Genomic DNA, 26,152 nt, shown 5'->3' on the forward strand with positions numbered 1-26,152 from the left:
GGGGCGCGGGGCGGCCGAGTCTTGTGCCGAGGTAGCCCAGTCAAAAAAGAGAAAAAACAAAACACACCCCCCTCTCCAGCCGGTCCTGTGTCTGGCAGCGCCTCCCCCCACCCCCCTCCTGCCAGCGCTCGTTCAGCAGTCCATGCCTGGCTGCCTCCCTCTCTTTCTCCGGCTCTCTCCCCCCCCCCTCGCCTCTCCCTGGCTCGCCCTCCGTGGGTCAGCCTAAAAGATCTCCGGGAGTGTGACGTTCCTCAGGAGCCACTGCTGGGACCGGCTGCCGTTGCAGTCCTTGACACTGGGCACTTGGCTGTCCTCCTCTGTCGCTTTGTCCAGACACTGGTTACTGTTGACGTGCACTAGTGTCAGCTTCTGTAGGACAGAGAGAGAGAGAGAGAGTCACTCAGGAGTCAGTCAGCTCAGCCACACCTGTCAGGGTTTGTCCTCACAAAGCCGCTGTTACAGAGTGATGGATGTGACCTTCTACAGGGAACAGGGTGAGAAAACACAAACTTAAGCAGTAGGAAAATCCCTGATCTGTTTACCAGGGTGCGCAGAGACTCTCTCGGGGACAGGCTATCATGGTTCAAGGGGCACCTTAAATTCTCATGCACCTTAAATAGTTTGAGCGAAAACAGGAGCCCCAGCTCCTACCTTCTGCATGAGCCTGCCGTTCATGTGCCTGAGGGCCGGAGTAAAACAGCGAGCAGCGGCCAGAGAGACCAGCACTAATCCTAATCCTAACCCTAACCCTAACCCCTCTCACACGGGCTCTAGCTGAGAGCTCTGGGCAGCCGGTCCTCAGTACCCTGCCCCCCCCCCCCCTCCCAAAAACAAGCCGGAGGGGATGGCTCCGAAGCGAACCAGGAAGGCTGACCTCGGCGACTGCCAAGCAGCCATTACCCGCTAATCAAACCGAAAAGGAAATAAACACTACCAATGATAAACAGCAGCCACATGCTAGCAGCAGCCATCACTCAGGGTCGGATTCTCGTGGGGGGGTTCAGGGCAGGGGCCAGCAAAGCAGGTCCGCTTTCTCCTACCTCAGATAGATTGGTCAGCTCCTGGCTCCAGTGCAAGTGAAAACAGATTAATGGCTCGTTAATGCTGGTCATTAGCCCCCCCCCCCCCCCCCCCCCAAAAGTGAAAAAGCCTGTATCCCTATTAAGGGGTTAGAGGGTCAGACACTTACTTACATATTTTATTTTAAATAATCTTGTGAAGGCGTCACTATTTCACTGCACAAAATTTCCTACCAACTTCCCGCTCATGTCTAAGCACCGGTCTGCTTCCCCCACTGAACTTTCCATCCCTGCGCCAGGTGGTCGGACAATCCTACACATGGGATAATCCCAAATCATGCCTGGTGTTAGGGAAGCCGCTGTGTCCACTGTTAAACCGGATCTCGATCAGGGTTTTTATAAAGCGGCACAGAGCCTCATGCGTAGTCTGGGACTTACTCCGGGCCCGAGACAAGGTCCAATATGCAGGACAGGGCAGGCCCTAGTGGCGCCACCCTGGTGTCAGCTTTGTGAACAGCATTCAGATGTTATGGGGAAGAACAGCCTGCATATGATGCTGTTTGGGGACTTACTTAAGGAACACAGTGAGGGGGCGTGGCCAGAGGGGAGGGGGCGTGGCCAGAGGGGAGGGGGCGTGGCCAGAGGGATGACAGAGAGAGGCTCTACTCATGAGGGGCTTCTCTGTCAATGCACCAAGCCTGAGGCTGCAGTGTGCACAGCTGCCACTAGCGGATGAGCGAGAGCCAGCGAACGAGCGAAAGAGCTGCTGTGTCTATGTGGGCCGCTGGCAGTTTCCAGGGAGACTGCGATCCCGAAGGCATTAAGAGCCCCTCGGCAAGTTCTCCACACGCGCGGTGTGCACCGGCCACGCCTGATTGGGCCGGCGCCACTTCTCAGATCACCACTAGAGGCGCTGGCGGGGAGGCCTTCCATGAAACATGATGCCCTTCGTTTACCATCCAGGGTGTGATTTTTAACACCATTAGAGCCTAGCAAAGGCTTTTAACCACGTTCTCTGCCGGATGAGCGCAGGTGTGCTGATCGGACACTAATGGCTGGCATGGCCCCCCCCCCCCCCCCACACCCCCACACACCCACCTCCACAGCTGCCGTTAGGCGGTGGCTTTTGGCTCACTTCTGAAACTATGAGAATTCCAAATTCCAGTTCCAGAATACCTAATCCCCGGTCTTCGTTCCAGGACAGCATTTGCGCCTGGGACAGTGCCGAGAGAGTGCTGGAGGCCTCCAGCGGTCCCAGTCAGGTCCATGCTGGCGAGGGGGAGGTTGGTGAGCAGACACAGAGAACCAATTACACAGCAGAGTCAGGCCCCAGGGGACTTTCCGAGGAAATAACGGAATGAAACGCTCGGAGTGGTTAGCGGAAGCCCGTCCTGAGAGCTGCGATGGCTCCTGTTGGCCTCGGAGGCTCGTTCCCAGTAATCTCCTGCTGGCTGGTGTTCAGCAGCAGTGCATTCTCCTTTTTTTGAGGCACGGTCTGTTTCTCCTCATATCGTGCCATTCCTGTGACCGCAGTGAGAGTTCGAGAGTTCATCCTCAATGATACGGTGGCAGAAGACAGAACTGGTTTTAGGTACTAAAGAAAGCTGCCAGTTGAAGTCCCCAGGGGGCCAGTCGGGATATTCCACCTCAGGTTAACTACTTCCCAGTTTGGATATTTAAATGAGAAAAAGTGTACGGAATGAGTGCTCAGCTCTTCTACGCGAATGCAGGGTGTGGGGCATTCTGAGTGCGGTACTACACAAGCACCTCTCTATGTCAGCTAATGCAGAGGAGGGGTAGAATGGCAGGCGTAACTTCTGCTCTCTCATACTCAGGGAATGTTCACTAAAGACAGAAGGACTGGAAAGATCCTTTCTGTGACCAATAGGTCTCCCTCACAGTAACAATACCGCCCCTTCTCATTTCGCCGTGATATCAGTGACTTTCAGTCTCTGAATGCACCAATCAACAGGCTTTCATCTGTAAACAAAGCAGCTAATTGGCTGGAGGTCTGTTCTGCTGCTTCGGATGCTCGATGGCGCCTCCACCCAGATGCTCTGGTAGTTCTGTGTAAATACTGGATCCACCTGGGTTTCTAGACTGAATGGTTTCACAGCAGATCCTGCTGCTGTTTTCATTCCCCTAACAAGAGGCATGACAACACAGGAGCTACTGCATAAGGTTTCTGCTCTACACTGTATATAAACATGCATGTGATGGACTCCTGCTGCACTGGAGCATACGACAGCACGGTCTGCGCAAGGGCTCATCCCCAGACACTCATCCCTGGAAGCTCGCCCCCCAGACGCTCATCCCTGGAAGCTCGCCCCCCAGACGCTCATCCCTGGAAGCTCGCCCCCCAGACGCTCATCCCTGGAAGCTCGCCCCCCAGACGCTCATCCCTGGAAGCTCGCCCCCCAGACGCTCATCCCTGGAAGCTCGCCCCCCAGACGCTCATCCCTGGAAGCTCGCCCCCAGACGCTCATCCCTGGAAGCTCGCCCCCCAGACGCTCATCCCTGGAAGCTCGCCCCCCAGACGCTCATCCCTGGAAGCTCGCCCCCCAGACGCTCATCCCTGGAAGCTCGCCCCCCAGACGCTCATCCCTGGAAGCTCGCCCCCCAGACGCTCATCCCTGGAAGCTCGCCCCCCAGACGCTCATCCCTGGAAGCTCGCCCCCCAGACGCTCATCCCTGGAAGCTCGCCCCCCAGACACTCATCCTTGGAAGCTCGCCCCCCAGACATTCATCCCTGGAAGCTCGCCCCAGACACTCATCCCTGGAATCTCGCCCCCCAGACGCTCATCCCTGGATGCCACAGTTGTAAATAAGAAACATGTGCTTAATCTTAATCTGTCTTGCCTGGTTAAATAAAGGTAAATGAAAAAAAATGCTCATCCTCGGAAGCCCACCCCCTTTGCGGCAAGACTGAATAGCAGTAAGACACATGCCCTAACCTCCATGTAATTGGCAGCAGTGCCCTGCCCATGTGGCATGCAAACTTATACTACAGTTATTGCAATACTGTGCTGTGCATTCAGGGTATTTAGGTCTCATGCTGTGTTTTCCCTGAATCACACTGGCTACTTTTTTGAAGGCAAACTTGCCCCCTGCAAAAGGAATTATGGGTAATGGCACTCACCACGGGGTCATAGTCCCACAGCTGGTTGCCCTTCAGGTGATGGCATTTCAGCATCATGACCGGACCGCTCAGCTTGGACACATCCAGGCACAGGTCGTCCGTGCGGATCTCCTTATTGGCCGTATAGGAGAACACCTGTGGGTGGGGTGGGGGTGGAAGTAGTTAGCTTTTCATCTAAATAATTCATCCATAAAATCAAAACCCAGCCAATGATAGCCTGGGCCCACAATGAGGGTGGGACTAATGAGTGGCATGAGTGAATATCCAATGACCAGCTTCCTCTGGCTCTTCCCAGTGGTGAAGGGAGCAGAACCAGACTGGCCACACAGGAAATCACAGCATGCAGCTCAATGCAACATACCCTGGCCAGGTGTGGACAGGTGAGGACTCATTTACCCCAGTAACTGATTTTAGGTTGAATGCTGTCTCTACTTCATTATCCCTCCCCCCTTAAACACAGTCACATGTTACAGTATCAGTTTAATGCCATTTCAGTCTGTCCACCCATGGGAAGAAGTCCCCCCTCCACTGCAGGCACTCCCGCAGCACACCCCACTACCCCCAGCGCCGCCGTCACACCCCCACAGCACGCTCAGCCAGACGCGCCTGCAAGCGGAGGCTCACCTGGTTGCCGCCCATTCCGTGGCAGTTGAAGATGCCGACTTTCTCGTTTTCCTTCCTGGCCATGTTGTCCAGGCACTGGTTGGTCTCGACGTTGCGGATCTGAGGGTGAGGCAGGAACACTATTTGAGATTGTACGGGCAGAGGGGGGGCGTGGCCTGCCCGAGAGGGGCGTGGCCTGCCCGAGAGGGGCGTGGCCTGCCCGAGAGGGGGCTCATTCATGAGATAGTGTGCATGCCATGGTATCACCATTAACCCCCCTGACAACCGCTGAGGGAGATGCTGAATCCCAGTTAAACACCCAGTAATAACCTGCTCCACAGTAGGTTAACAGGAAGCCAGCCAGTGCCCCATCCTGTTAAGCACTGTGCCCCCCCCCATCGCAGTTTAATAGGACTAACCATGCAGATGTGTGGCTTCCCATTATGAATACAGGTTGGGCTGTGAGGAGAGGAAGTGGTCAGGATCCCAGCCATACACAAATCAAAGCTGATTCTCCACAGAGCATATAGGGATCCCGCCATTAAAAAGAGCATTATGCAGCTGCTCCAGCGTGAGCGGGGGGTGGGGGGTGTGGGCCGGCACCCCGGGTGAGCTGTACGCGCCATGCAGAGCGCGCTCTCTGCGTGGCCCTCGTTTGGGAACAGCTGCGCTGTAATTACCACGTGTTGGGGAGTGAGAGCGAGACCAGCTAATGAGCTGCACTCATCTACACACCTTACAGAGTGCCAGCCCCCCTGCTCAGGAAAAATCTATTAAAATTTTAAACAGATTTCCGAAAGCTTTCACTGTTCTGTGTGACTGAAACCGGCGATGGAGAGAAAACGGTCCTGTGCATGTTAATGTGCCGGGGCTGATGGGATATCCTCCGTCTCTGAGCGCTACAGCCCACCAGGAAATCAGCAGTTAATTACAGGGCTGCTTTACCGTGACCTGGCAGTTTGCTGGATGTTTTTCCTCTGATTTAAGCTGTTGTTTTATATCTTTTTTATCTACTTAGACCTGAGATACCTGAAGATAAGATACCTGGAGGGAGAGAGAGAGAGAGATCTGGGGAGATACTGAAAGAATAAGAGAGAGAGTGAGAAAGTGAGAGCGAGACATAAAGAGAGAGACCTGGGGAGATGCCCGAGGACAGACAGAGAATGAGACATTGAGAGAGAGAGAGAGAGAGAGAGAGAGAGAGAGAGAGAGAGAGAGAGAGAGAGAGTGAAACCTGGGGAGATACCTGAAGGGACAGTGAGCGAGAGACCTGGGAGGATACCTGAAGAGAGAGAGAGAGAGAGAGAGAGAGAGACAGAGGGAGGGACCAGGGGGAGATATCTGAAAAGAGAGAGAGACCTGGGGGAGATACATGAATGGAGAGCAAATGAGAGACCTGGGGGAGATACCTGAAGGGAGAACGAGCGAGAGAATGAGACAGAGAGAGAGGGAGAGACCTGGGGAGAGAGACAGACAGACCTGGGGGAGATACTTGAAGAGAGAGAGAGAGTGTGAGTGCCTGGGCTCCCCAAATCAGATAAGCAGCCATCTGCAGCTGTTCTAATATGGACATGTACAGCAGAAGCCCTTAGCTTCTAAGCTGAGATTCTGTCCAATCTGCAGTTACCAGGCCAGCAGAACAAATATCAATCACACCACCTAAACACGCGATCCTGGACTGCGGGCGGCTCACCTCTCCCAGCGAGTAGTAGTGTCGGGGGATCTGTGAGTCGGGGTACACGTTCTCCAGGTACCAGGAGAAAGGCCTACACTGAAGCTTCTGCCGCAGTGCCGTGCGCGTGGAGATGTCACCATAGTCCACCTTGGTCACACCTGTGAAATGGCAGACAGGCCTCAGCCAGGGCGTGGGCACAGCCTGGACCCAGCAACTGGCAAGCAAACCCCCCCATATGAAAGTGTGAGTCGTCCCTGCTAAACGTTCGTTTGCCACATCCAGGTATATATAACCAGGGCTCTATCACATCCAGGTATATATAACCAGGGCTCTATCACATCCAGGTATATATAACCAGGGCTCTATCACATCCAGGTATATATAACCAGGGTTCTATCACATCCAGGTATATATAACCAGGGTTCGAGTTATCAGAGGATTAACATGGATTCCAGCCCCCCCTGCCCAAGAGAAAAAAAAATGACAAAACCTCCTTTGAAAATACACCATTTCCCCCCCACCAGCCCAATAAATTATTCTGTGTAACAGTCAGTCATGTAAAGGCAAATCTACTGACCATATCAAGGGTACTAATCTGGCAGAGTCTGGACCAAAACGAACCCCCCCCCCCCCCCTCCACCACTGTCACCATCCCCATGAAATATTTTAATTTTTTTAAAAAGTAAGTTAATCATACTGCCAACTGGATGAGGATCAGAACCAACAACCCAAAGCAAACATGGGCTTATTTTTCACCCATACAGACAGAGCCCCGTAACTGTGAGTTCAGATAATCCCAGCCAGAGCAAATCCTTAGCACTCAGCCGAGGCTTTAACGCCACACTGGAGCCTCAGCACTGTGCTCACTTCTCCTGGGCTTCTCACTTCTCCTCCTCCAACATATTAATCCCTGTACAGATTCCATCTGCCTGATGGACGGTCACACCCACAAATGCGAAACACAAGCAAACCCTTTAACTGTTAATGTCCCGTGATGCCTGCCCTGACACTGACCTGGCAGTAAAGCTGCCACTCACAGACCCTAGGGCTGATTGATTTCCACTTGGCGAGCAGCCCAGGAGGGGGCGCTGGGGGGCAGGGCTGGGGTAGACCGTGGCCCAGGCAGGGTGCTTGGCCTGGTTCCAAGGCAGATCGATAATCAGGAGTAAATAGTGATGCCACGATGTTTTTCTTAGGGTGGGGGAGCAGGGGGGCAAACAGATGATACCCATCCTGAACTCCCCCCTGGTTCCCGCCTTTAAACCCGTCCACTTCATATCACTCCCCCCCCCCCCCCCATCGAAACTGAGCTGGCAGGAGCTGGAAGCAGCGTTGGGAAAGCCGAGAACAGAGAGATCATGTCACAGGATGTTTCCGATGTGGTAACCGAACCCCCCCCCCCCCCCCATTTCCCTGCTGGTCCCTCGGGACCTGCTAGTGGAGAGCAAGACCCGGCCATTTTCTCAAGGTAAAGAGTGTGATACGCGCCATGTAGTGCAGCCACTGGTAAACCAGCCAATAACTGCACGGCCTTCTGGGACACCATCACGACTCACTGGGGGAGACTGGAGGAAGAGGCCAGACTTCGAGGCATCCTCCCCCGCAATAAAAATACCAAAAATAAAGCAACAATCATTCACAATGAAATGAACAAATAGGGATTTAGTAAGGATTCCAAAAGATTATTAAACACACGCAAAAATAAACAGATGAATTTATACTGGAGAAAAAAAATCACCCAGGTGTAGCTAGGAGGTTGTGCTGTTTCAATTCAATTAGCGAGACCCAGTTTGCAAGCAGCGGCAAACATTAATGGGCCACTGACTGACCTCCAATTAATTTAGTATCAAGGGAGGGGGAGGGACAGCATGACAGGCAAGCTTACATAACCTTAAGCAGCGTGGCAAGAGTAAACTACAGCAGAACTACGGTCCCAGAGCATTCTGGGAACAGACAGCACATACCAACCCATCAGGGGAGGCTCTGAAAGAGGTTCACATGCCACTCATTCACCTACCCCTCAAACCTGCAAGTTCAGAGCTTTAACCAGTACGCCACCTGCTGTCCACAGTAATCATTTCGACTACCTGTCAACTGAGCAAATGATTCTAATTCGGCTACTTTTCTATATTGTCGTCAACATTCTGTTTTGGGATTCGGACAACTCTAAGGAATGTAAAATTATGACCTGCAGTTACAGGCTACAACGCTCCCTCATCCCTCAGACTACCAGGGACCCCAAATTCCACCAAAGCAGCGACAGTGAGCCTAGATTAAACTCCAACCAGCAAAGGGCAGAACAACGAAGTTAACCTGCAGATATTGGGCAGGTGATCCGTCTCACGAATCAGATTCAGGCTGAGGGACTCATGGCAAATCAATGGACACGACCCATTTTCGGCGCCACCCGGGAAGGCTACGCTGACGGGAATTACGCCTTTCAGTTCAGATGGAGTTCAGCCAAGAGGAGGACCATTGACAAGCTCCATGGCCGTGTTCCCTCGGCGGACGCCCCCCCTCCCAGGGTTGGCATGCCTCCCTTGGCTCTCAAGAGCTACACCATGTCTGAAGCATGTCCGTCCGAGAATAAAAACTCAATTACAGACTGACAAGCCAGAGCGCTGGAAATCAAGCACTGGGAGTCATTCAATAGACGCCGAGACAAGATTTATAATTAGTCTCGGGAAGCGAAACCTCCCCCACCAGCCATGGTCCTGGGGCTGCCTGTCTGTCGCATCTCCCATCCCCAAGGTCTGCTGGCTTCGGCCGGCTTGCTATCCAATCTTCCTCACTCTGCCTGTGGTCGTTATTCCCAGTCGGACACCTCGCCCGATGTTCCACGCCACCTCCCACTAAAGGAATTACCGAAAACCGAGCAAGAACCCCAAGGCCATTGGAACCCACAGCTGGTCCATTGGAACCGACGGCTGGTCCATTGGAACCGACAGCTGGTCCATTGGAACCCACGGCTGGCACAACACAGGCTGGTTTCTTCCCTATAAATCCATAACAAATGTAGCAAGATCTGCCCGGACCGTAGTGTGGTGTAGGTGACCATGAGTGTCGGTACCAGGAGCGGCATGAGGGGGGCGCCAAAGCGCGGACCTACGGCATGGCTAACGGCAGGAGTACAGCCGGATCTTTCCCATAATCCCCCAAGCTGTCTGCCGCTCCCACCCGGGTGCATCGGGGAAGGTTAATAGAGGCTCTGTAGCATGAAATTACCATCGCTGCTCTGTCGCTAGGAGCTCCACTCTGCTCGGTAATGTCACCGTGGCAACATCACTCTGTCACACTGACATTACCCCCCACCGCACAGTTACGCCTTTACCAAGAAGCTGGGGTATAAAAACGTTTCACTATGAAGGCGGCAGTGAGGGGATGGATGCTGCTCGTATGTATTGTTGATGTCGGGTCAGGGAGGGTCGGTTATTAACACAGCTGATTAGTTAATCAGGCCCCCGCAGTGTATCACAGCCCAGGAGCACCATTAGCGATTCAGGAGCAGGTCTGACTACATCCCCTGACCTGCTGAGGACACAGAGCCCTGGAGTCTGCAGACGGCTGCTGTCTGGAAGCCGTTTGCTGCTGCAGAGAGGGCACGGGGCTACGTCTGTTTTTAAGCATTTTTTAATTTCCTCTGGCATTTTCCTTGGGCTGACTTCCGGCACAAATGCACACTGTGCAGGATCGTGTTCACGGAGAGAGCCCAGCACACACAGGGCCCTGCAGCCAAGGCTCCCTCAATGAGCTTGAGGGTGCAGGAAAGCTCTACACACTATTGGCAGGGATATTAATATCCATTATCCTCTGAATAGTATACCAAGTCGATACTGTCCCTCCCCCACCCCCACCGACAGGCCAAAGCTACCGGAATCCTTAATCGAAGAGTCCTGCTTGCAGCAGCCAGGATGAGAGAGATGGGGTGACCATTATCGGGATAACGCGACTAAAAATATACATGTTCATCTGAATGAACATCCCCCACCCTCACCACAATATTCCAGAAGAGGTGGGGAGGCAGATGACAGCAGAAATTCACTAGCTGTTACCATATGGTGCCTGAATACTTTATAAAAGCCCTCTGATAGACTCTGATAGGTACCGCAGTAATAACCTCTACCTCTTATGAAGGCCAACAAATCTAGAACATTCTGTAGCACAGACACTGGAAGAGACTGAAATTTGAAAGATATTAAATATGAGACACTGCGTACATTACAGCGGTACAGGAGTGTAAAATCAAGGCGGTGGGTCTCTGAAGGTGTAGTTACGGTGCCCCTGCAGCTCCACCCAAACTCCTACCAGGTGAGATGATGTAGAAGAAGTTCTTGAACTCGTCCATCCACACCTCGGCCAGCCGACGGTTGTTCTTGTTGATGATTTGGCCCGTGCCCCCAGGGAAGGTGTAGGGGGTGGCCTTGCGGAACACGTGACCCACGTGGGAGCACGTGACGATCTCCAGGGTCCCGCCACACTGCCAGATCTGCACCAACGAGGGGCAAACGGGAAAAGCGCAACTGAGGCGAGACGCAGCAACACTGCAGGTGGCTACTTCTGGACACTGGAAGGCCGAGGTCCTGCAGTGCAGTCACCAAGGCACTGGAGATCTACTCCCAAGCGCCTAAAATATGAGAAGGTTCTGAGATTCTTCTCCTGGCCCTTGCAGCGTCAAGGGCTTTTGCTATAAGGTGAAGAACAGCAATACTAGACCAACGTATTAAAAGCTGGTGTGTCCACACTTTTGACTGATAGTGTACTGCCTCTCTAACAAGCTAATGACAATATTTTGAGTAGGAAAAAGAAATTAGTCAGGCGGTTCCTGCAAAAGAAAAATAATTACCCAAAAAGTACATTTTTAAGATGTAACAGAGCTTGGTCTGTCATCCATATAAAATGAAACGGAAAAGCTTCCCTTGAGAAAGAGGCGGCATCACAAGCAGCTGTGAAGTGGGACGCAGCCCGTGCCCCCACCCTGTGCCCCCACCCGCCGTGTCTCCATAGAGCACATGTCATTAGGAGGTCTTCAGAAGCCTCCTGAGACTTGCACCCCCCTCGGAGGAACCTCAGCACTGTCACAGGGCACTCCGGAGCTACACCATGAGCCCGGCCTCGCTGACACTTTTCCAGAGGACTGCAGGGATATTTTGATCTCCGCCCCCCAGGGGGCAGACTGAGAACAGTCCTTTACTGCAGAAGCCAATAGAAGCATGAAAAAACAGCGACTGCCTAATTTCCCGATGAGGTGGGCAGAGATGGCCGACAAGCTCCGCAGACCAAACATCACCCCCCAAGATGTCTATATAAACCCACTCAGAAATTCATCTGGAGGACGTCCTCTAATCTAAGCAGCTTCCACTTTGGCCCCTAACCAAAGAGGGGAAAAAAACATCACGTACCCTGAAGGAGATTTCGAGATTCTCCCCTCCCCAGATGTCCATGCCCGCATCGTAGGTGCCGATCTCCTGGAAGTAGTCCCTGTCGATGGAGAAGAGACCCCCAGCCATGGTGGGCGTCCTGCCGGGAGACAAGAGCGAGTCGACAGTCAAACTGCAGCTTCTCTAGCTGGAAGTCTGGCTCGAAACACCAGACAGGTGCGAGGAGCGTGGCACAGCCTTTCCCCCCTCTGCAGTCGGACGCCCAGGGACACCCTGATTTATTAGCGAATGTATCTGCTGGGTCTGTGAGCAAGCATCATCAACAACTCAAGCTCGAGCTGCGTAGAGTTACTGTTTGGGTCTCGATCAACTGTTGAGATGGTGCCCAAAGAGAAGAGTACTCAGAATGGGGGGCAGGGTAGAGCCCCCCCCTCGTCCCCGTTAACCGAACCAATCACCAGGAAAGTCCGCTGTGGCCAGCGATAGACCGTGATTCTCCTCTCCTCAGGCGTGACGTTACAGTGGCCTAATCCGAGCACAACATCTACGATTCTGACATCAGCCTTCGCAGAGCACAGGGGCTCATGGCTTTGTCTAACCTGTTTGTGTCTTCAGTGCAGTTAGCATATCATAGCTCTGTGTGGAACAGAGATGGGGGGAACGAACACATACACACATACACACACACACACACACACTTCTGCGCTGGACATCTCTGATCTCATCACAGCTTCTTTAATCAGTGTGTCTCCCTCCTCTGTTAAAGGGTGTTGAAACTTAATGACTTGCATCGCCGGCAGACTCTGAGGTTTGCACAAACACAGACATCCAAGCGTTTTGCTACCTGAGCTGTATCCGCTCAGAATGAGCGTGAGAAAATGGGGGGTGTGGAGGCGTGCAGGTACCAGCATATAAATGATTCATGAGGGCAGGACACTGGGGGAACTTAAAAGTGTAAAGTAATAAACCCTGCCTGTAAAGGTGTCTGTGTGATTTGCAGAGACAGTGGGTCAATGGCCAATCAGTAGAAGTTGAGAGGCCGCGGCGGGAGGGAGTAGCCAATGGCAACACTCCCTATCCAAAAGGCCTGGCCAACCACAGAGGCCATTTCCAGAGTAACCAGAGGATGAAAGAAGGCCAAAATGAGCCTCCTGGAACATCTGGGAGGTGCTTGTCTGCAGAGATGTACCCTGGGAGGGTCTCTGTGTGTGTGTGTGTGTGTGTGTGTGTGTGTGTGTGTGTGTGTGTGTGGGGGGGGGGGGGGGGGGTTATGAGGGTCAGGTCCCCGTGGCCCCCCAGCGGCACTGCCTGTGTCCCCAGTCCGGCTGGGCTGACAGCAGCCTTCATTAGTGCCGGCAGACCATCCATATTCAGAACAGCATCTCTCTCTCGCTCACGCTCTCTCTCTCTCTCTCAGCTGCCAACATCCATCAGCTTAGAAACAGAAAAACAAACAGCATATCTGAGCACAGCACAGTGCCGCGGGGCACCGGGGCAGGCTGTGATTATACACGTCCGGCCTGAGGGGGCCGGCCGACCCCAGGACCCCCCATTCAAGTGCCGAGCTTGGTGCCCCCCGTGTGGCCCTCTGGGCAGCGGGAGAGGCCATGTCACCCTGCCCAGAGCGGGGCGATGGCTTTTGTTCATTGGACTTCACGCCACTGGACAGCAGTGCAGCGGCACCTTTCTTCAGTGTTCCTGCACCTATCCGGTTTTCCCAATCGATTCCTTCCCAAACCCTCTTCCCGAGCTCAATCTCACACACAACCTGTTACTGTGACAAACAGGAACACTGGAGCTTTGAAATGACGAATGAGAGGAAGTGTGGATGTTTACAGCAGGGCTACCCAACGCACCGGTAGGAAGGGGGGTCGCGCAGAGCCTCTCAGAGGCCCCGGACTCAAACAAGACAAAGGAGCAGCTGTTTAGGGACATCACTGATGGACTGACCGCTTCCCAGTCTTCCTCAGGTCAGAGGGGTCACAGTAACTCACATACACTGACACCCCAAAGCTCTAAGCACTGTGCAGTTTGCGTGTTGATCAGAGCCATTGAGACTTCCTGCTCCTACGTGTGGTGTGACCAGCTTATGGACGGCCATGCTGAGGAATAACAGGATCCCTATTCCAGTCCAGGCTTTCCAGCAGCCTAACGATTCCATTAATTAGTCCCAACAGCTCCCAGGCTGAAGGCAAACCCAGACAGTTCAGCCTGGGCCACGTGGCCCCCCCATGAAGGCTATGCGAAGGTAGGGTACCGGAACTTTGGGTGGCCGCCTGTTCCCAAGGGGGGGTATCCAAACAGGCCTGCACAGATTTCGGCTCCAACTTTGGATCGGAGTCCGCAGGACCGACAAACACCACAAGAGTAAGTTAATGATACTGGGGTCCTGCTCTCCTTCCTGTCATCAGTCAGTGTCATTATTTAATCATGAACAGAATCATCAGAATACAGAAAAGTGGCTGTAATGGGAGGGGATCCCCCCCCCCCCATGGCAGCCCAGCTCGGGTACAGACACCCCCCATCCCCAAGGCTTCCCTGGCTAGACCCCCCAGGCTCGCAAAGCTGCTCAGTCTATTCCCTCCATTTCTCATCCCCCCCCAGTCTGTCCCTCCCTCCCCCATGCTACCACTCTGCCCGTCTCCCTCTTTTCCACATTCCACCCCCCACACACACACACTCTATGAAATGTCCATTTCCCCACCTCACTCCCCCCCCACCAGGCGGCACTGTGCGTACCTGACAGGCAGGGTACGGTCTCCTTTCCGACGATCCATCTCCCTCTGCGGGACGGGGTACCAGCGGAAGTTGAGCTTCCAGTTGAAGCCGCCGTAGGTCATGTCGGACCCGGCCATGTACTCGAAGGTGTCGTCGCTGATCACGTCGATGATGGGGCACACCACGGTCCTCCTGCAAGCAAGGAGCACATGACCTTCGGCAAGTGTACAATCGACGTGACATGGAGGAGCCTTAAACACCATCACGTCGGACACAGTTACATCATCATTTCCACACTCATGGGGTGCGACCCCAGCACTACAGTCGCTATGACGACAACTCGGTAAGACACACAAACGCCGGTTTTCTTTTCTAGAGTAACCTCACCCACTGCATGGCTGACCAGTGCACCATGTAAGGCCCCACCAAAGCTACCCCATCATGTGACTATAGAGTAACCTCACCCACTGCATGGCTGACCAGTGCACCATGTAAGGCCCCACCAAAGCTACTCCATCATGTGACTATAGAGTAACCTCACCCACTGCATGGCTGACCAGTGCACCATGTAAGGCCCCACCAAAGCTACCGCATCATGTGACTATAGAGCGACCTCACCCACTGCATGGCTGACCAGTGCACCATGTAAGGCCCCACCAAAGCTACTCCATCATGTGACTATAGAGTAACCTCACCCACTGCATGGCTGACCAGTGCACCATGTAAGGCCCCACCAAAGCTACCGCATCATGTGACTATAGAGCGACCTCACCCACTGCATGGCTGACCAGTGCACCATGTAAGGCCCCACCAAAGCTACCCCATCATGTGACTATAGAGTGACCGCACCCACTGCATGGCTGACCAGTGCACCATGTAAGGCCCCACCAAAGCTACCCCATCATGTGACTATAGAGTGACCGCACCCACTGCATGGCTGACCAGTGCATCATGTAAGGCCCCACCAAAGCTACCCCATCATGTGACTATAGAGTGACCGCACCCACTGCATGGCTGACCAGTGCACCATGTAAGGCCCCACCAAAGCTACCCCATCATGTGACTATAGAGTAACCTCACCCACTGCATGGCTGACCAGTGCACCATGTAAGGCCCCACCAAAGCTACTCCATCATGTGACTATAGAGTAACCGCACCCACTGCATGGCTGACCAGTGCACCATGTAAGGCCCCACCAAAGCTACCCCATCATGTGACTACAGAGTAACCTCACCCACTGCATGGCTGACCAGTGCACCATGTAAGGCCCCACCAAAGCTACTCCATCATGTGACTATAGAGTAACCGCACCCACTGCATGGCTGACCAGTGCACCATGTAAGGCCCCACCAAAGCTACCCCATTATGTGACTATAGAGTGACCGCACCCACTGCATGGCTGACCAGTGCACCATGTAAGGCCACACTTTTTCCATCTGTCTTCTGGACTGACTGATTCCATCGAGGTTGGGTCTATAGTGAGACCATTTCCAATGTCATTATAAGTTGCACTATCCCAGTTAATACTGATCCCAGCACAGAACTCCACACACACTCATCCGCATGAGCGAGGTGCTAAGAGTGAGGATAAGATGCTCCTGGATACCAACAGCAGCAGCAACAAGCTAAGAAAACAACCTGAGTTCTATAGGCTGAAACAGTGGCCAATCACAGCTCCCCTCAGCAGGGCCATGCAGGCTGACCCCAGAACAGGGCAATCAGTGGTGAAATAGCAGCCAATCACAGCTTCCCTCAGCAGAGCCCTGCAGGTTGACCCCAGAATAGGGAAATCGGTGCCAAAACAGAAGCCGATCACAGCTCCCCTCAGTCCCACCCTACAGGCTGACCCCAGAACAGGGAAATCACAGCAGCCAATCACAAACTCCAGTCCAGAACATGTCAGTTCAAAGGAAAACTGTGGGCGAACAGGCTGCCACACACAGTGTGGGTGGTGATTACAGCATAACACACCGAGAGGGTGAGAAGGTAATTAGCAGAGTGAAACAAATAGGAGGAGGGGCTCCATGCTGGCAGCCACACGAAGCGCCCGCAGGGGGGCGGAGGCTTGTTACGAGGAGCACAGCGGATGTAGCATCTGGGGGAACCGTCTGCAGGCCCCGCCCACACAGCACAAGATGTCAATCTGCTCTCTGATTACCGAAGTCAAGTGACATTTTAGCACTGGCGGTGCCAAAATCAAAACTTCATATGAAAATAGTTCACTGTGTTGTGAGAAGGTGGGGGTCATCTGCATTCTGTCAGCAGCCCCCCCCCCAGAATGTCTGGGCTATTGGCTCCTGCGGAGAAATGCTCCTGTACCATGTGACCTGGTGCCCACAGCCATCCAGTCCTGCAGGAGGCTCCGACGACGCGCTTGTTACCACACAAGCAGAGGCGAGTCGCGGTTCCTCTCGAGTCACGCTGAGGAACGAGGCGAGGGCGGGATGAGAGCCTGCCCTCCTCGCTGATGTGCTCCTTGCTCATATCTCCAATCCTGGCTTTACCACAAACGACGAACATTTCTGTCAGAAGCAAGCCAGGATGTGCTCCTTATAAGGAGCGAAGAAGATGAAAGCTACCTTTAACACCTCAGTCTTCCATCTCCTGCCGGAGGGCGCTCTCCGAACCTGGCTTAGAACTGCTTAGGAGGGGACGATGACAGACTCGGCAGAAACTTTTAATCAGGGCCTCCGCCGTGTCGCTCCACTCTTCGCCTGCACTTTTATCATTTGCCTTTTTTTCCTTCTCTTAGGCGGAATGACTAAGGTCCCATGATGCAATCTGCTCAGTGACAGAGGCAAGCGTTGCATTCTGAGTTTTGTAGTCTTTAGGGCAACAAAATGAATGGAAGCAGGTGGTTAAGGCTGTGCCTTCGCTGCCTAGTCCTGAGGGGACATGTAAAGCGTGGCGAATCAGAGATATGAAGAGCTGCGCAACAAGGGAACATGGCAGATTGGAAACAGGATGCTGTAGACATCCGCCCCAAAAGAAAAATCCGCTTTTAGTTAAATCCCCATGGCCACCAGCCTCTCTCAATTCCACCTCATCTGATGAAAACTCTTAAGTCTAGATCCTAAATCCAAGATTTAAACAGAATTAATGCCGTTCTAAAACATAAAGGATCACGCGAATTTAGTGAGAAGTGTGATTCAGGACACCAGAAAGTCACAGAATTTTAACATCAAAGAGATGGCAGACCTGAAAGCAGTGGTTAGGTAAGCAGTAGATATGAGCTGAGGCAGACCCGGGCTCCTGGGCCCACGTACCTGTCCATTTTGATTCGGGCAAGCAGGGGCTCGAGCCAGCCGACGGTGCATTCACAGTGGGCATCCAGGAAGGTGATGACCTGGCCTGTGGAGAGCGAGGCCCCCTTCAACCGAGCACGGATTAGCCCAGACCGCTGCTCCATCCGCACCACCCGTACCGGCACCTCCAGCTTGCGGACGTACTGCTCCAGCGGGCGCTTCAGGAAATCTAGCACATAAGAACACGGTGGACAGGATAAGACACGGGCGAGTTGGACAGAAGGAGACCGGGATAGATAGCCTAGTCAGAAGATTAAATGGGAGAAGACAGGAGAAGACCAACTTACAGGAGGGACTGATGGGAGGAGACAGGGGTGGGGGGGGGCCTACCAGACGGACTGATGGGAGGAGACAGGGGTGGACGACCTACCAGACGGACTGATGGGAGGAGACAGGGGTGGACGACCTACCAGACGGACTGATGGGAGGAGACAGGGGTGGACGACCTACCAGATGGACTGATGGGAGGAGACAGGGGTGGACGACCTACCAGATGGACTGATGGGAGGAGACAGGGGTGGGCGGCCTACCAGACGGACAGGCCGTAGGACATATGGATAGCTGCATGGATGTGTGGGCTCTTCATGGGCATGTGCACTAAGAATGGTGCTAGTGTGTCAAGTGAATCCTGTTTAGGAGGCATATTCAGGATGGGTAGAACAAGCCAAGTCTGAGCTGCTTATTCTGATGGATGCATAATTATCATAAAGAACCCATATTCTTAAGCGCTGAGACTCATTTTTATAAGTATAAACAGCAGATCACAGCACAGAAGTCACAGCCCAAGGCTAACCCACAATGCACTGCTACCAAGGACACCAGGGTCACACTGTAGTGTCCTTTAGCGCCAAAGGCGGTTTCCTTCCAGACAGAAATCAATGGGGAACAGAATCCAACAAAGAGCACACCGGCAGAGCTCGCCATGAGAGTGAGCTTAGTGAATTCAAGGAGAACTACCCAACCCAACCAATAACAACTACTCACAGGCACAAGTCCACTTACAGCCCAAAGCCATAAAGGAATCCAGAGTTAAACAGGAATGGAGGGAAGGTTTCCACTGTCATTTATGTCATGACCCCCGCCGCACAACATTTTCATCTACTGGACGTCTTATCAGCACTCCATGCACGTGGAAATGTCACAGAGCTTGGATTCATATTCCCAGTGGCCCGATTAATCTACTGGAGTTGGACCATCAAGAATAAAGAGGATGCCTCTGAGGTCAGGCAGCAGACCGAGTGACCAGACGAGAGGGCAAATGAACGAAGAAGCGAGCTGTCAAGCAGCACAGCTGGGGTCGCGGGCAGGTAGACAGTCAGGCTCCTCAAGCAAAAGCCGAGTGTTGGGAATAGCCGGTAAAGCAGAAGTTAAAGAACGGGACACAGTGTTTCCCCTACCATTATATTAGGGGGGCGTCCTGCCCCCCTCAACGGCACCAGCAGAGACCACATGATCAACACCTACCAGCATCGAGAAGGTTTGCTATTTCCAGCAAGTGCGTTTCATGGAGTCGAGGCTCTGGAAAAGACTGATTGGTGCTAACCAAGTCCTTAGACAGCCATTCTATGGAGAAAACTCCTGGTTCGCAAAGTCAAAGTTGGCCTTTGGGGTGAGCAAAGTCCAAATATTTATTATAGCAAGGTGTGATAAAAACCAATGATGCAACATTGCCAGATGCATTCTGAGGTATCAGATAACTAAGCACAGCTGGCTTCCTGCTCACCAGCTCAGCCTGCACCATATGAGTAACGCCACACAAGAGCAGCAATAAAAACACTCCGCATAAGCAGGAACTCGTATTCCCCGAATGACCAGCGCACTCCTTGGACCCGGATCGTCCCGGATCGTCCCGCGTGCGTCAGCATGCCGGCAGCCTGCAGGCTAAATCGATGGGCTTTGCAGCTGCAGGGTGAGATAAGCAGGATCCCAAGGCCCGGAGCTCCTCACTCTCAAGCTGGAGATGCGCAGACAGCCCAAGCCTCCCACTGCAAAGCCCGACACGCTCACTGCAGTCACTGACAAGATTTACCTACAGGCAGCGAACTACCTTGACGACCTCATTCCCAGGAAGCGCAGACACTGACGTCTTTGTTATAGGATATCCCGACTAAAGTGAGCCAATTTACCCTATACGTCGATGCATTGAAAGCCAAGGAATCAATTATGTCAAGTATTGTATTTCCACAGAAATGGAGAAATTATTTTTGCACTAAAACCTACAGGGGGCTTTAGTACGTAAAAACACCAGTCTGAATGACCCAGCTCATGTTTTGCAGCCTGCAGTGAGAGAAGCTTGTACCAAATTGGGGTGACACACTCTGCCCAAGCAGCATGATGGGAGCGCGTCCTCGCCCCCCCCCCCACCTCCGTTTATCGCCGGACGTCTATCTGGGTCATTTTTTTTTGGGAGGTCTACACCATGATATAACCAGTGAGGATAATGACGGTCTTTGGACTGAAGGACGTGTCAAAGATAATGTGTGGATATGGTGTCCCTCCTCCCCTTAAAATATGCCCCCCCCCAAAGGTTTATTATACTCATTAACCCTAATTAAAAACCAGGTCATAAACCTGGCGAACACAGCCTGGAGCATCTTCTATGTCTTTACCTGCCCAGTCACAATGCCATGAGAAAGAAGCTGAACGGCGTTCCTCCATGACGGCGATGCTTTCTGGTAGCTTCCTGCAGGACGAGGCGAACCTCATTCTGGGATCCAAAATTGGAGGGGACTCCAAGAAGAGTGGAAAGTCATGGAGACCATGTGAAGGCAGCTCTGCCTTGGGGAATGTCCCACATCTCCAGTAGGTCTGGGGCTGGTCCCCGAGCTCAGACTGACCCACAATGTTCTACTGCATACACCCCCAACAAGATATGACACATCCCCACAGCAGGGGCGTGGATTTGGGTATGGACGATGGGGACATTTCCCCAATGACACTGAGAGTACAGTGTTTGTTAAAGGGGCGGGCAGGCCGGGGCTGATTTGGCCCCTACCAATGTTTAAACCAAACCTATGCCCTTGTCCTACAGAATGTCCGACAACTCTGCCATTTACATGAAGCTGTAACCTCTAAAAATCTTTGCTTCCATATCACTGGAACCTGTACGCTAAGTGCTCTAGAAAACTGGCAGACCTAAACATACAGCGACAAGACAGCGTCTCCATACAGGTCCATTAATCACGCAGACTGTCTGACATTTAACCTCCTGAACTTTTGCAGAATAACAGCGAAGTGAGCAGTGACGTCTCCACACGACTGCCCAGCTCCATCAAACATCAACAGGGCATTTACACCTCAGGGGAGCCTTCAGATAGGAAGTCTCCCCCCCCACTCTCTTATCTCTTTGGCGCCATTGCTAATGAGGTACAAGGGAGTTAAAGTGGCTCAATTTTAAACATTTGCTTTCCTAAAGCAAACAGCGGTGGAGATAACCGTTTGATTAGGAGCAAGTTCGGCAGCGGGCTGTTAGCATTCGAAGCTGTGACTTTTTGCAAGTAGTGCAAGGACAAGGGCTCATTCAGATATCCCATCATGCTGTGCTTTAGTATTCCTGCCAGGACCATGGATTACCATGTAGTGCGTTTCAGACTGTGCCAGTAACAGCATGCACAGCAAACAGGGATTTCTGTTTTTATTTATCTTTTTAACTGAACTCGGGACGCGAAAACGATCACGTTGAACAGAAACATGCCCTCCACAGAACGATTGAGTCTGAGCTGGCTCTCCACGATCCGAGTCTTACCCTAAACATTTCTGCGCTGATGCTGAACAGAGAGCAGCAACAAGGCCATCAAAAGCACCAAAAAGTACGTGGAGGACATTTCAAATCCCCGAGAAGGTCTGCAGTTCTAGTCTCTGCAGGAAGACTGAAGTTTCAAATTCTTGGCCTAAACCCTTAGTGAAGAGGAGGAGCAGGCAAGCGGACTCCTCCAAGCGGACTCCTCCAAGCGGACTCCTCCAAGCGGACTCCTCCAAGCGGACTCCTCCAAGCGGACTCCTCCAAGCGGACTCCTCCAAGCGTCCGAACACACTCACAGTGAGACCCAGATTTTAGGAAATCTGGCTTGTCTGAACCCAAGTCAACGTATTAACGCATGCCAGCACCATGCCAGCAGGACGAAGAGCCAAAGCAAAAGCTCACAGTACAGAAGGAAACGTCTGGGATCAGAATGACGGAGCGTAAACCTGTCGTCATGCCGAAAACACAGAGTGAGTCACGAGCGGAAAGAATGCTGGTCCATTGTGCAAGTGGAAACATTTTTTTTTTTTTACACAAACCCGTACACTGAGATGGTGAAGGGAAAGAAAGTGTAATAAGTTTCCAAAAATAGAAGAAAAAAAAAACAGGATGTTAATGGGGGTCTTATTATTTTTGCACCGTGCATAAATGGCCAGCGGGAGTGTAGGAATTACGTTCTGAGACATACATCCCTGGGCAACATCAAATCCTGTTTCACCCTCCTGGTGAGAGCACCTAGCTATACCGGTATGTTCTGTGCATGTGACACCGGGGCAGAAAAGACCCCACTCATACAAAGTGAGCATTTATAATGATCCACCTGACCTTCTGGACCCCCTCCACTGTGAGATCCATGGGGGGGGGGGACCTACTTTACATGTGAGCCTGCAGCTGGGGCCCAACTAAGAAACCCAAGGCAGGCAGAGAAGTCAGTATACATGACTTAAGCAAGCTCCATGCTCAGGTGGTGGAATCGAAAAGCCACCCAGCACCGAGGGCCCACTGTCAGCTGCTGTAATGCCCCCCCCACCCTCCAAAGTGGCACTGCCCTGGGAAAGAGAGAATCTGGTCAGAGCCCATCTGTCATGGCGTGGCTGCGGGGGGATCATTAGAAAATGGGTCATGCTGAAACCAGACAGTCCCACTTCCCTGAGGTTATCGGTACATTTTTAAAGATTCAAATGAGACCCTGAAACGTGGGATGGGTGCTGGCGAGTGTAAAGCGAAACGAACGGGCGGGATTCATGGGGGAAGCCCAGTAGCAAAACCAGAGCGAGATGCTATCCGGGAATCCATCGGAGCGTCAAGGGTTGCTGGACGGGAGGGTAACGAGACCAATGAAACCTGCTGCCCCTGCTTCGGGGAGAGGGGGGCACTTCCTGAAGTGGATGGTGCAGGCTTGCGTCGGGATCCAGTTCATAGATGGTCAAGCGGTACCCTACATCCCAGACCGGCCGTGCTGCCCTAATTTCTGCATTCCCTCCAGGGGCCGGAGCAACTCCACAGTTAGACGCGAACACGTGACCAAACCAAAGGAAAAACGCTACTTAAAAGAGTCTTCAGCAGCCGGAACACCCCCAGGTACGACCCCGATCAATCATCAGTTTGTTGTGGGGCTGTCAAGAGCTTCCATCATATGACCTAATATTTGCATACCCAGCTTCACCCTCCGAGTCAGCTACGCTACACATGGAGAAGGTCTTTCCCCAGTGACACCTCCAGCGATGCCGAGAACAGGAGCTCTGCTAGAGGGGACAAATCCCGGATTTTAATTCCTGCCGCAGTCACATTAAGCCTGAGATTCAGTGATCTGCAGGGATTTACATCACCGCATGGTGTCGGGACAGAGCTGCAGAGTGGAGGATCAGCAACATCCACCATTCTTCTCCCCGTTAGAGGCCGTCGACAAGCAGGTCGCCCCCTTTTCACTGAGTCAGCGTCACAATGAGGATCTAAGTCCTATTTAATGTGGCTTCGCAGCGGGCTGAAATCGAGAGTTCCTCCCCGCATGGCGTTACCAACGTGGAGCTCATTCAAAGCCGGCGAGCGGCTGAAGGTTTGGCTGGAAGAGGAGCCCGAGGAAGCACAAAGCTGCATTGTTTATCACACTCGCCCCTGGGGAGGGGAAATCACAGCGACTTTCAGTTTCAATAAAGGCTGTCGCTGATGGGCGGAGCAACCCCCTCGAAGGCTGAGGCAGAGGATGAAAAGGGAAAAGGGAAAAGAGCAACACCTGCTTTCTCAATATGCTCAACCATTTCAGAGGGAAATTTCCATCCTCTATGAGGGAAAATTCATACAGTTCAGAGCATTCATGCATAAGTGACTTGGAACTTGTGGCAGCCAATCAGACACAAGATTTGATGCCACTCCCACCTGCCTCCATGCTATCATTGGTTATTAACTGAACTGAAATAATTTCTGGCCTGGCATGATGGCCGTCCCATTGACGTCCCCCTGATCCGACATTCTAAGATCATCTGCTTTTGGGGTTGACTTATCCATTCAAACTCGAACTCCCACCCAAGACATGACATTTCCTAAGGTGTACACGTCAGTAAAATGTGCAGCAACAAATGTGGCAGCGATGAAGGACTTTGGACCAATCAGCAGAGGTATGAAGTGTAAAAGGGGCGGGGCCACGTGTCTTCCGTCTGCCCGCTTTCTGCCACATACAGCTCCGCCAAGAGCACAGAGACGAGGGGTCTGGGTGAAGCACAGCCCCTTTCTGGTGCACTCTGCTTAAATGGTACACTTACACCCCTAAACATACACACTGCCAGCTGGACAAACAAACAGCTGAGCGGTGAAATCTTTAGCCCATCGATGCTGAGCACCATGACACCAGAAGGGCTCCACTCCCCGCTTGACCGCTCCGGGGACTGTTCAAATTTCTGTCCGTATCGATTAGTTTATTTCACAGTCTTTTTAAAAATGGCGTGTTTGGCTGTTTTTAACTAACAAGGGCAAAGCAAAGTCACTGGGTATTAATAATAATGAGGGCTTTCTGCCTCTCTCATGTGGTCCTGCTTATGTTTCCAAGGGGTTCAGTTAGTTAGTTCAACCTTTTCTTTTTTTTTTACTAGTTTTTTGGCACCGTTTTTTCAAATCTGGGTTTATTAACTGGATTTATATTCAGGTCTCAGTGGCGCCTTCTGGGTGTGATGGTGAGTCCTGGGGAGTAGCCACCCCCTTCACTGCCACTACTCTGACACTGGCTGCTAGTGTGAGACTGACCTCCTTCCAAGGGAAACCATGCATATCAGTAGCGAGATAAAGTCTGAAACATTCTGACAAAAACTGGAGTCAAAAAGAAACTAGAAGCAGTAATTTTGGTTAGGATGAGGAAAATAATTCTGCTTGTATGAATATGCTGAAGTAGAGAAGCTCTTTAAACGGGAATGTAACAATGCGTGTGTGTTGTGTGTAATCCAATAAGAAGTGACAGTGTCCAGTGCCCCCGCCCCCCATTGGAGACCCCGCCCACAGTGCCCACCTCTCTCACTGGCGTCGTCCACCAGCACCAGCTCCTCCAGCAGACGGCGTGGCGAGCGGTCGATGACGCTGTGCACGGTGCGCAGAAGGGTGCTCCACGCCTCGTTGTGAAAGACAATCACGACGCTCGTGCGAGGCAGCTCGTCCGGGTACAGCTTATTCTTACACCTGGGGGGGGGGGGAGGGGGGAGATGACACGTTATAAGGGGGACCTGAATTGAAGTGGTGGGATGGGGGGGTGGGGCCCTAACCTTCACCCAGTTCCTGTGAGCGCGTGGCACCCACCCCTCTGACACCCCGAGTTTACCCTGGTGGGGAGGTTCGAGTACAAATCAAAGCCAGCCCAGGATAAGGGGGAGGGATCAGACGGGGGCCCAGTGCCTCCAGCACGCCAGCATGACACCATGACGCTGCAGAGCACGGCAGAGGAAAGATGGACTCGCTGTATCCCTGACGGTGGGAAAACGTAGCACCCAAAATGCACGAGTGCCACATTAATCCACTACAGATGAATGGACGCCATCATTCCGGCCATTAAACACACTTCCTGTGTGTGGCAGAGAGCAGTAGGATCCTGGGGACAGCCCCCCCCCCCCCCCCGGCCCATACCCTTCCAGCACTCCTGCTGCGGAGGAGGCGCTGGGAAAGCCAGCCAGCATTGAGCATGGTGATGAGAACTGTTCCTCCTTCAGCCAAGAGCCCCCCACCCCCCCCCCCCCGTGATTCCCACCCCACTCAGAGGTCAGGTGAGGAGATTGGTCTCCAAAACATAACAGCGTCTTCACTGACCACCTCCGACCGCATTAATGAAATCATTTGTCCTGACATTAAAAGCTCCTGATTGGTAGAGCAGGGGGTGGGCTCCCATTCTCCGTGATTAATGGCTTTCGGGCTCCCTGGTCCGCTCGGCGCCCCCACTGCTGACACCGTGGAATCGGTTGGATTTCGGCACAAGAAAAAGGGGAAGATAAATGGAGGAGACCTTTACTTTCCTCACGCCTGACATTTACGGAGAACAGGACAGGCAGCCAGTGAGCCTGGGCCTTGCCGCCCCGGCAACGCCATCCCATAAGCAAGC

The 26,152-nt window shown here is 52.8% G+C and overlaps 1 protein-coding gene across 1 annotated transcript; it reads right to left on the reverse strand.

Annotated features, from left to right (window-relative positions):
• Positions 1 to 25,733, reverse strand: LOC125727450 (polypeptide N-acetylgalactosaminyltransferase 1). The gene is made up of 10 exons (XM_049004154.1): positions 25,684 to 25,733; positions 25,076 to 25,242; positions 17,799 to 18,006; positions 14,554 to 14,724; positions 11,836 to 11,953; positions 10,742 to 10,922; positions 6,455 to 6,594; positions 4,783 to 4,881; positions 4,159 to 4,293; positions 1 to 369 (listed from the first exon to the last, which is right to left on the reverse strand). Exons 1-10 carry the CDS (start codon positions 25,731 to 25,733, stop codon positions 223 to 225), a joined length of 1,416 nt encoding a protein of 471 aa, XP_048860111.1. The 3' UTR covers positions 1 to 222.
• Between the last annotated feature and the right edge of the window lie 419 nt (positions 25,734 to 26,152).

The sequence above is a fragment of the Brienomyrus brachyistius genome, unplaced genomic scaffold (genome assembly GCF_023856365.1).
Source record: "Brienomyrus brachyistius isolate T26 unplaced genomic scaffold, BBRACH_0.4 scaffold98, whole genome shotgun sequence".
NCBI classification, from domain to species: Eukaryota; Metazoa; Chordata; class Actinopteri; order Osteoglossiformes; family Mormyridae; genus Brienomyrus; species Brienomyrus brachyistius.